This window comes from Saccostrea cucullata, unplaced genomic scaffold, assembly GCF_032062105.1.
Source record: "Saccostrea cucullata isolate Sc308-1 unplaced genomic scaffold, CSIRO_AGI_Scuc_v1 ctg6457, whole genome shotgun sequence".
In the NCBI taxonomy this organism is placed as follows: domain Eukaryota; kingdom Metazoa; phylum Mollusca; class Bivalvia; order Ostreida; family Ostreidae; genus Saccostrea; species Saccostrea cuccullata.
In genome coordinates, this window is record NW_026928724.1 from 12,913 (window position 1) to 23,645 (window position 10,733).

At 31.4% G+C, this 10,733-nt stretch overlaps 1 protein-coding gene across 1 annotated transcript; it reads left to right on the plus strand.

Moving 5' to 3' along the window:
* The first annotated feature begins 1,131 nt into the window (after positions 1 to 1,131).
* On the plus strand, positions 1,132 to 7,864 carry LOC134278548 (uncharacterized). Its single transcript, XM_062760851.1, has 8 exons — positions 1,132 to 1,337; positions 1,548 to 1,727; positions 4,544 to 4,675; positions 5,406 to 5,564; positions 5,663 to 5,794; positions 6,968 to 7,000; positions 7,129 to 7,237; positions 7,453 to 7,864. Exons 1-8 carry the CDS (start codon positions 1,157 to 1,159, stop codon positions 7,766 to 7,768), a joined length of 1,242 nt encoding a protein of 413 aa, XP_062616835.1. The 5' UTR covers positions 1,132 to 1,156; the 3' UTR covers positions 7,769 to 7,864.
* Positions 7,865 to 10,733: the final 2,869 nt, after the last annotated feature.

Sequence of the window (10,733 nt, forward strand, 5' to 3'; positions counted from 1 at the left end):
AATCATATTTTTGTTCTCCGACGTACAGAACGATAATTGCTGTCAAGAATATTCTTAGAAATAGAACTTTATAACAAACCTTAAATTTAAAATACTTTTCTAGATTTAGTAATATGTAGGTAAATCATTATACTTTAAAACTGAAAACTCGTTCTACATGTATATAACTATATTTTGTGTAATGAAATAACATTTAAAGTGCATGAAGTCGTCAATGATCACTCGTTTAATCAATTGTTATATGATAATGTTCAATGTCAAAAATGTAGTGCAATTTTCTCTCCTCATACTAATATCAGTTCTGCAATAAGACCAACGGATGATTTGTCACTCTCTGTAGAAATTCAGGCATTGATATTATATAGAATTTTATATCTTATATACAAACTTCCGCATATAGTCTATAGGAGAAAGGTTTTATTGAAATGACAATATTTTTTTATTAAACTGAAATTTGGCAAATTGGACAAATATTATAATACAATTAATCTATCCATCAAGACAACAAAGCATGTAAATTAACTTTGAAAAAAAATTAATTTTATTTGAAATTTACTATTCCATTTAGCATCAATCATAGACGGTCACACTTTTTCTAGTATGTACGAGTATTTCTTTTAACAGCACAGTTAAACTTCGTTGACGGAATGTCAGTTAAAGAAATATTCGTGATTTTAACGTTTACATTATATATTATAACAAATTTTATAAAATAAACGTGGTAAAATCCATGCTAACTATAGTCTATCTTTTAGATTTTATTTTCACTTCAACGATTTCTGCAAGGATTCATGAATATAAAGGGTATGTTATACTATATTGCACGACAAAACATTTTCAAGGGATATTAAAACGAAGATTAAGGTTAAAAAAGTATTTTTTATTCACACACTCACACATTATTAATCTCTTTTTTTCATATTGTAGTTTATATTGCTATCATGACATCTTGAATTTTGTGCAGAGCAATGCAAGTTGTGAATTTGACATCACGAATATCGGTAAAAAAAATGCAAGGTAAATGTACAAATGTACTTTTCTGATACCAAATTTGATGAAGCATACTTGCCTTTCATAACATCATAAGTAATCATGCTTGTTTTTATTTTCTTTTTTGTTTGCTTTAGGGAATTCAGCAAGGTGCAGCGATAAATGCATGTTACTCTCAACGGATTTGCATATTTATCAGAGCTTTTACTTTAGAGTTACCAACATTTCCGTGACATTACATGTCAAAAGCGAAAAATATACATTCAATCTTGAATCGCAACATTGTTCTGAAAAAGAAATCAACGAAATGAGATTGGATATTGTTTGTGGTTCACCAATTCGTCCAGGTTGGATATCTTCGCTTTAAAAGAAATATTTATTTCAATATAGAAAATTGTGCTATCTGGAATATAACCACTTAATGTCTGATATCAATAAAGGAATTCGAGCATTTCAAAAAAAAAAAAAAATGTAAATTGCATAGTCCTAGAATTACGTATAGTGCATTGTTAATACATATCATTCGAATCATAATCATTCTACTATTTTATTTAAAGGTGAATCTTTTAATGCCTGTACTAAAGAGGTTGCATGCCTCGATGACAGAGCAGTGTGTCAAATACTTACCGATGACGGACAAGGCCGTTATGTTTGTAAAGATCATAGTATGCTGATCAAAGGTCATGTTTGTGACTGCAAAGAAGGACAAATAAGATACAAAGAAACATGTTTAGATGGTATTACCTCGTATAGATTATATGTTTTATATCTAAAGAATGTTTCTAATTGACATTTTTCAATATTAATAGATAAAGCATTTTATAAACATAGATACAGTGAACATGTCAGTAGCTTCTCACAAAGTAAATACATTCTTTAAATTCAACCAAGTGTCCACTGTGCAAAACTATGTAATGACAAACTAAACTGTTCTGACCGAACTGTGCCTTCAGGTTATCTAATTCATACAAATTTACTTTTCCTATTACTTTTACGATGTAAGTTATATTCTAAAGAAGTTTTTGCTGGGAAAAGTCCTGCAATTTTTCCTTTTATGCTTCATACTTTCAAATGAAATTATATTGTATATCATGTCGCTTCAAAGTTGATATTCTAAGATATTAAATGTTTAACATATGACCGATTTAAAGCTATGCGATGTTTTATCATATTCATTATTGCATTTACATTGGCAACCGTATTAGATACTTTTTTCGATTTATTTGAATTAAATTGAAAATTGAAAATTGGGAGGGTATATAATGATCGGTATGTATCTCCGTCTGTCAGTACTTCTATAACGCCTTGGAGCACCCACCTCTTATCCACAACTCTACTTATACAACTGACTGAAATTTTATTTGACTTTCACATAATCTTTGTCATATGGTGCCATTGTGCTCTCCTAATTTTACTTTTTATTCGACATTAACATGCACATTGGGTTTCCCATTGCAAAACATGGACAGTGCCATTCTTTCTTTAAAATATAAGAATACCCATTTCTTATCTGCAATTCCTCCTTTACCATTAAATAAAATGTCAAGATACCTTCACAGAAATTTTATTACATCATGCAATTTTACACCTCCTAATTTTTTGATCTGACATATTTCAGGTCTCTCAGAGCAAAACATGGACCTTACCATTATAATCATATTGGATACGGGGATGTTCTTTTGTGAATTCAGTATTCGCAGTACATGTACATTGTATCTCTAGTTATTGAATAATTATTGTAGATTTTTTTTTATTTTAGGTGGCACAAGGCTGCATGAATCGTGTACAATTGATGCACAATGTAATGCCACTGAAGGAGCAGGTCAATGTAGATTAAATGGAATGATGAATATGAAAACCTGTCAGTGTTCTAAAGATTATTTACTTATCGATGGAAAGTGCAGGAAAAGTCTGTATTTTTACAATTTCATTCCAAATACCTACTTTATCATATTTTTTTTAAATATTACTCAATAGAGCATATATGTATTGTTAGCAAATAAAGGCCTAAATATGACGTGCACAGTAAGTGAGCAATGTACCGCCACAAGTGGAGCAGGACTTTGTACATTTGATGGAGATAATAAAGTGTGCCACTGTTCTAAAAACTATGAACCTGTGAATGGAACATGCTTAAAGGGTTGGTATACATAAAAATCAATGGACCTTTTATTCTATTTGATAACGTTTTTACATGTATCTATGCATCATTATAATCATGAGTGTGTCCGGTCGACGGGGGATGCTTACTCCTCCATGGTGCATGGCCCCACCTTCGATGTTTTGGAGGTCCGTGTTTGCTCTGCTCCTACTAAGTGTTGTTTAATGGACTTTTGATCTTGAATATTGTTTGTTATCTAAATATGTCTCATATTACTCCTAATATCCTTCAAAAAGTGATTTACATGTTTCTATATACATAAAAGTGTATATACGAAGAGTAGATCTACCTGTTTCTATATACATAAAAATGTATACAGGAAGAGTAACGGATGCTAATAACATCTGCAGAGTGGTGAATAAATTGCACATAAAATGCTTTCATAAACAGGAAATGAATAATACTTGGTGTTGAGTGGAGTAATATCATATTATAATACAATACCCTTTTTATTTTTATTTTAAACGTTGTAGGTAAAAAGCGTTTTGGCGAAAGTTGCTCTTTTAGTGAACAGTGTTCTGGAACGGAAAATGCAGGAAACTGTAAAAACACAGCATTATCTAGAACTTTTATACAGGAGAAATCATGCCAATGCGATGATAATTTCCTACCGGTTCTAGGAGTCTGTCTTCATGGTATATACATGTATATGTATATAAATACAGCAATTTTTTTAATCTTCTAATTTTCAAAATAAATCTATGTCACATTAACTACAAATATTGATGAAACAAGAATATCAGTAGTTTTGTTTAAAGTCATCATGTCGTATGCTCTATGGTTGATTCAATGACCTTGTCAGCAAATACATTTTATCAATGAGTAAAAATGACGACTTTTTATACCAATTCTTTGTCAATTATTTGTACACTAATGCTGAATTTTCGACGGACTTTTCCGTTATTTCCCAATCGTGTCAAGAAGTGCACGGCGGGTGTAACGAGTCGACATGGGATGCTCACTCCTTTATGGCATCTGATACCATCTCCGATATTTCGGAGGTCCGTGATTGCTGTGCTCCTATTTTGTTTTGTTTTATGAAGTTATTGTCTTAAATACTGCTTGTTATCTCCAAATGTTTTATGTATTTATACCAAAATACCAAAGATTTTAATTTTGGTAGAAAAAGAAATACCTTATGTATTAATGCTATATTTCAGGTAATTTATCAGTAGGAAAAGAATGCTACCTTTCTTCGCAGTGTTCCAGTACGAAACATGCAAATCGATGTGTTGATGGGTATTGTCACTGTCAAGAAGGATTTCTCCTAGAGGAACAAAGGTGCTTACCCGGTAAGAGAAAAGTTAAATTTATTTTCTTTAGTTAATACTTTACAGGGAATAAAAAGTCTTATGTTAAAATTTTATATTATATTTATATGTTTTATTCCAGGTAATTTATCAGTAGGAAATGAATGCTACCTTTCTTCGCAGTGTTCCAGTACAAAACATGCAAATCGATGTGTTGATGGGTATTGTGTCTGTCAAAATGGATTCCTCCTAAAGAAACAAAGGTGCTTACCTGGTAAGGGAAAAAGGTCTAAGAAGGAATTGTTTCGGCCTAAAATTTCTTTAAAAAGATATGAAATTAGCTTTAACATGAGTTGAGTAGATATATAAGTTATTTTCTACTTGTTTTTTGGTTTATTTAAGTGATTGTAACGGTGCGAATTATAATGCTACCTTTTAACGTTATTATGACGTCACAATGGACAATACTTGACGTCGTGCTTATGAACGTTACTAAGCAATTTTATATTTAACTTTTAACTGTCTGAAGAGCCATTAGGCAGAAAGCGCTAACAGTAAAAATGATTTTCGAGATTTGTGATTTCTGACTTTTTTTCATTGGATATATATATATATATATATATATATATATATATATATATATATATATATATATATATATATATATATATATATATATATATATATATATATATATATATATATATCATACTGTAGAAAAAATACAGGGAAAGATTCGTATTGAAACATTATCCTTACTGTGTTTCTTTTTCTTTGAATCATATTTTACGTTATGAAATGTCTCATGTTAAGATTTTCTGATAATAACTATTGGGGGTTTGCGTATCCTACAGCAGGTGGATGTAGGTTGAAAGCACACTGTACAATTATGGGTGAAAAAGACAAATGCTGAAGAATAAGGAAACAATTCCAAGGTTCAAAATACTAATGTTATAACTTTGTTTATTTCAAACATGTAATATTAGTTACATTGTATCTCACAGGCACACTGCTTCTTGGAGAGAGCTGCGATTTTGATGAGCAGTGCAGTGGTACAAAAAATGCTGGAAACTGCAAATATACAGGAGGTGCAAATTTTACGACTAGTAAACAATGCGATTGTGATGATGGTTTTTCAAATTTTCGTGGAGACTGTCTTCCAGGTATGAATGCACGATTCGTACAAATCCTTTTTTTTCAAATTTTTCAGAAAATCATTGACGTTTATTAAAAGTAGTTCTGCCATTTTTTTTTAATTTAGGCAATTTATCTGTCGGTCAGGTATGTTTCCGCTCTTCGCAGTGCACTCATGCAGATCCTGCTGCACGATGTGTTGATGGTCATCGTCTCTGTATGAAGGAATATCAAATAAGGGGACGGACATGTGTCGAAGGTCCGAAAAACCATTCATTGGAATTTTGGCACGCAAGGGCATTTTTGTTAGATTGATTTAAATTAACATTATGAACTTCTTTCCTTATAGTTCATTGTAAAGTATTGATAGCATACTAGCACAATTTTGATTTAATTTTGTCACAATTTGTGATAATGACATGAAAATATTCCCTCGCTGTAAACAAGCTTTGAAAAAGAACAAAAACTAAATTGTAAGTGTAAACGAGTACATCAACTGCACAAAAAACAAAATTATCTACACATGTGAACATACACAACACGCACACCCGCAACACTCTGTACATATAAAAAAACAATTGAAAGTAATCACAAACGGAAAAAAAGGTTTCAATACATCTTCTTACCCGATCCGACAATGTTTCTTGCCATGTACAAATATCTTTGTATAAGTGTGACCAAAAATTAAACCTCTCTGTTCGAACTATCCCTACACACAGCCGTTGGTAAGAGTTCCTGTTACTATCGTTGCGAGACAAGGCAATCGTCAACGTCTTGTATACATCTGTTACATGTAAGTAGGATTTCTCCCAACTCTGCACTTATGTTTCAGTATCATTTTACATCGAACGTATACATGCATATATAAAGCTGGTCACCTTAAATATCACATTATCTTAAGTTCTTGGTTTCCCTATTCGGTAATTAAAACACATTTATGTGGACTATACTTTAGTATGTCTAATATATCATCAATTTCAAAATTGATATACTTTACACAGATATCGAATAATAGCTTTTTTTAATATTAAAAAAATAGCTCAGAAAATAAACACTTCTAAATCATCGCTGTCAATGTTCTCAAAATTTCTCGATAATGTCCACAAAAGAAAACATCTCAAACACCAAACATACAGACCTAATGTATGAAAATATATTTTTCTCGCTACCACCCAGGTCAAACAACATTTTTACTGAAGACAAACACACCTTCTCACTTTTACAGCCTGCTACACACTTAAACGTCAACAAATTGTGCAAGTCGGGACTACATTTTGTAACGATTATATAATGAAGATGAGACTTTGGTAAACAATAACCAACAAAATAGAATTAAATAAAGTAAATGTGACAAATTCGAGAGACTCTTTCATTAACTTACTTTGAATAGGATACAGATTTCATTAAACTTTATATTATATATTATTTTAAGACACGAATAAAGAAAACGCAAGGACACAAAAAGGTAAAGTTTTGTATTCATATATATTTTATCATTTTTATGGAATCTTTGATAATGAATCTTTTCCATTAATAGTAATAATACTAATACTAATACTACTACTAATAAAGCAATAATGAATTATAATAAAGTGGAAGATATCTCAATCATCGCTGGAATTATTGGATATTTTCTTGGCTTAGCCTCTTCAATTTGTGCTTCAGTTGTTTTCAAGAAAATTTGGAAGCGTTCGATAAAAACGTAAGTGAATATAAAATTGTGATTATTTATTATTATATTATTATTATGTTGGTAGTTAAAGATTTGTGAATTTACATCTAACAAGGAATATTTCGAAAAATGCTGCATTTCTTTTCACCTTTAAAACATATTGCATTTTGTGTAAGTCTCATGAAAATTTACAGTTGTTTTTCTCACAAAAAAGGTACGTAATAAATAATTTTAATCATAATTAGCAGATATCGAAATACGCCTATCCAGCAGAATGGAAGCAATTTAGCACTCCAAAATGTATTGTACAAGCATTCGGAAAGTGCCGTTTGCGTCGGCGAATCACTGATTCAAATTCAAGGAATCCGGAAAAAAAGTGACTACAATAATGATCCGTACTCAAGCATCGAAGAGACATATAATCATCTAAATGATAACACCGATTTAATGCCAACTAATGAGGTGTACGACTTTGCAGGACATATAGAGACTGACCAGTCAGAAGATACGTACAGCTTGGCAAAGGCTCTCCCATCCTCCAAAAACGGATGTCAATGTTGAACCTGTTATTTTTTTTACACATTGAAGCCATATATAAAGAAGTGCAGCTCTGATAAATCAGTTCCTAAAAAGAATTGATTTCAATTAACCTTCATTGTAAAATTAAATTAGCATACCATTACAGTTTTTATTAGATTTTGGAATAATTTGTTATAATGGCATAAAAATATTCCCTCGCTGTAACCAAGCTTTGAAAAAGACAGAAGAGTGCGTGGAAACAAGTTTATCAGGTACTCAAAAACAGAAAAAAAATTATTTGCACACATGGACACACACAGCAGGCATAAACACGCATATAAATAAAAGCAATAAAATAATCATTAAAAGAAGAAAAAAAAGTTTCATATCTTTATATCGGACCCTACAATTTCTCCTAGCCATCTACAAATATCCGATAATCTTTGTATACATGTAAATGTGACTCAAAAAGTTACTGTTCTGTTCGAACTGTCCAAACACACACTAGATGGTAATAGTTACAGTACCTACCGTTGCAACAAAGTCCACGGTAATCGTCAACGTCTTGATATGCAGGATTTCCCCCAACATTAATTATATCTCATTATCCTACTTCGTCAAACGTATGCATACAGCTACCACCTAAAATATCACATTATCTAAAGTTCTGGGTTTACGTTGCCGCTAATAAACACATTCATGGACTACTTGAATCTGTCTGGTATATCATCTAGTGCAAATATACTTTACAAAGTAATCAAATAACTTGAAAGAAATAATGAATTACTAGCTAAGAAAAACAATCTCAAACACATCGTTCTCCAATTCTCTTGAACCCCCTTCCCCGTAAACATGAATTTTAACGCATATGCCATTTTCTTTTTCTAACGCAAAATTACGCATATACCGTTTCTCCGCAATAACACATTTTTCACACACTTTAATAACTACATTTAATCTTCAATTAAATGCCAATTTCCTTCTTTTTAAACCTGCTAAAATCTCATAAAATAAGAAACGGTATTCTTTTATTAAACTATAATATCATTATATTATTTACAAATAGTAATTCGCTAGACTTTAGAGAAACGAGAAAGTGCTTGCGGGGAAACGGTAAATTTCTATGTCTATGACGTAAACATTAAGTATATGTTGCGTAACACTTCAGTAAGTTGTAAAGAGTGTTGAATTATGGTACACAATAAACAACAATCAATGATTAAATAGTTGTTATCTCTATCATCGCTGGAGTAATTGGATATTTTCTTGGAATAACCTCTTCAGTTTGTGCTCAATCATTTTCAAGAAATTTTGAAGCGTTCGATAAAAAAGTAAGTGAAGAAATATAAAATTGTTTGCAGATAAATTTTTTTAGAATATATATTTTTCATGAATATTTTGAAAAATGCAGTATGTGTATTTCTTTTCACCTTTAAATTAATTTTAAATGTTAAACATAATTCATTTTACATAAGTCTCATTTAGATTTTGCATTTTTTTTCTTGATTTCTTAATCATAATTAGTGGACATCGAAATACGCCTATCCTGCAGAATGGGAGCCATTTAGTTCTTCAAAATGTATTGTACACACATTCCGAAAGTGCCGTTTGTGTCGTCGAATCACCGCTTCAAATTCACAGAATCCGGAAAAATAGTAAATACAAGGATGATCCATACTCAAACATCGAAGAAACATATAATAATCTTAAGGATAACACTAATAACATTGATTTATCGCCAACTAATGAGGTGTACGACTTTGCAGGACATATATAGACTGACCAGTCAGAAGATACGTACAGCTAGGCAAAGGCTCTCCCATCCTCCAAAAACGTTTACCTGGCTGAATTAAAATTCTGAAGAAGTTAATTAATTAAGACGGTTTCGTCTTGTTACACAACATGGTTTGGATTTTCATATCTTCATATCGGACCCTTCATATCTGAATCCCTAGATATTGGTTGATAGGTCTGAAAATCATATTGCTGATTCAGTATTTTTCATGCGTCTTTTTAGAATATTACTCCTTCTATATGTAAATTCAATAAGGTTGGGGAGGGGGTCGTATATCAATCCTCAAGTATACCTAAATAAAATTGTGTAAAGATTTCAGTGTTGGAAAAGATCGAAAATAAAAGCTTAATCAATTAATTTCCAATATGTGTACATTTTGTAGGTTGTGCAGAAGGACAGTATACTTTTTGATATGAAATTTACTGAGGTAACTAAGAGTATTTAAGCTCAAAAGTTCATTAGACAATACAACATAGGAGCTGAACAAACATGAACCTCCAAAACATCAGAGGTGTAATCAGGTGCCATTCATTTATTTATCTTTTTTCTATAAAGAGATACAGGTTTTCATGTGACACATTAATTTATGTGCAATTCAATTATTTTTTTAAAGTAAATTATAAGGAGAAAGTGAAAGAGTACATTCAAATATCACATTTCTATGCGCGAGAGCGCTGCACATAGCCGTTGGTATTGTGCGCATGCACGAACTATAACAGTTTCGGGTTTAGGATCAGGTCTCTTTCCTGAGATAAAGGAAAAAAAGGAATGACTAGATATGGCAAGGTTTGCTCTGTAGAAAGACAGTTGAAGTGTTGAAAGTTGGGATCTATGAGCAATCGTGCTTGTTATTGTTGAATGTGGAAGTCATTGATTGCCGTCGGACAGTATTGTCCAAGAATACATGTATTTGTGCGGGAAGGTACATGTGGTTATCCAAATATTAAAGCAGGTAAGTTTGCATGTTGTATTTTCTGATAATTTCATGATCGATACTATCTTGAATGCAGCCCTTTGCATCTACAACTAGTAATCAATTTGTAAAATAGATGATTAAAGTTTTTAATTATAAATCGTTGCATTAAGTATATAAAACAAGATAATTTCTCCCTTTAAAAGCCTTCAATTCGTTCATATTTTAAACATAATGTTAAGCTGATTGATACGTTTTTGACGTAAGTCATCGTGACATAGGCAACCCAGATTATTTAA

Coding starts and splice junctions, on each gene's coding strand:
- LOC134278548 (XM_062760851.1), top strand. CDS start 1,157: ATGTTACTCTCAACGGATTTGCATATTTATCAGAGCTTTTACTTTAGA. Junction 1,338..1,547: donor TGGTTCACCAATTCGTCCAG/GTTGGATATCTT, acceptor TTTTATTTAAAG/GTGAATCTTTTAATGCCTGT. Junction 4,676..5,405: donor GAAACAAAGGTGCTTACCTG/GTAAGGGAAAAA, acceptor TGTATCTCACAG/GCACACTGCTTCTTGGAGAG.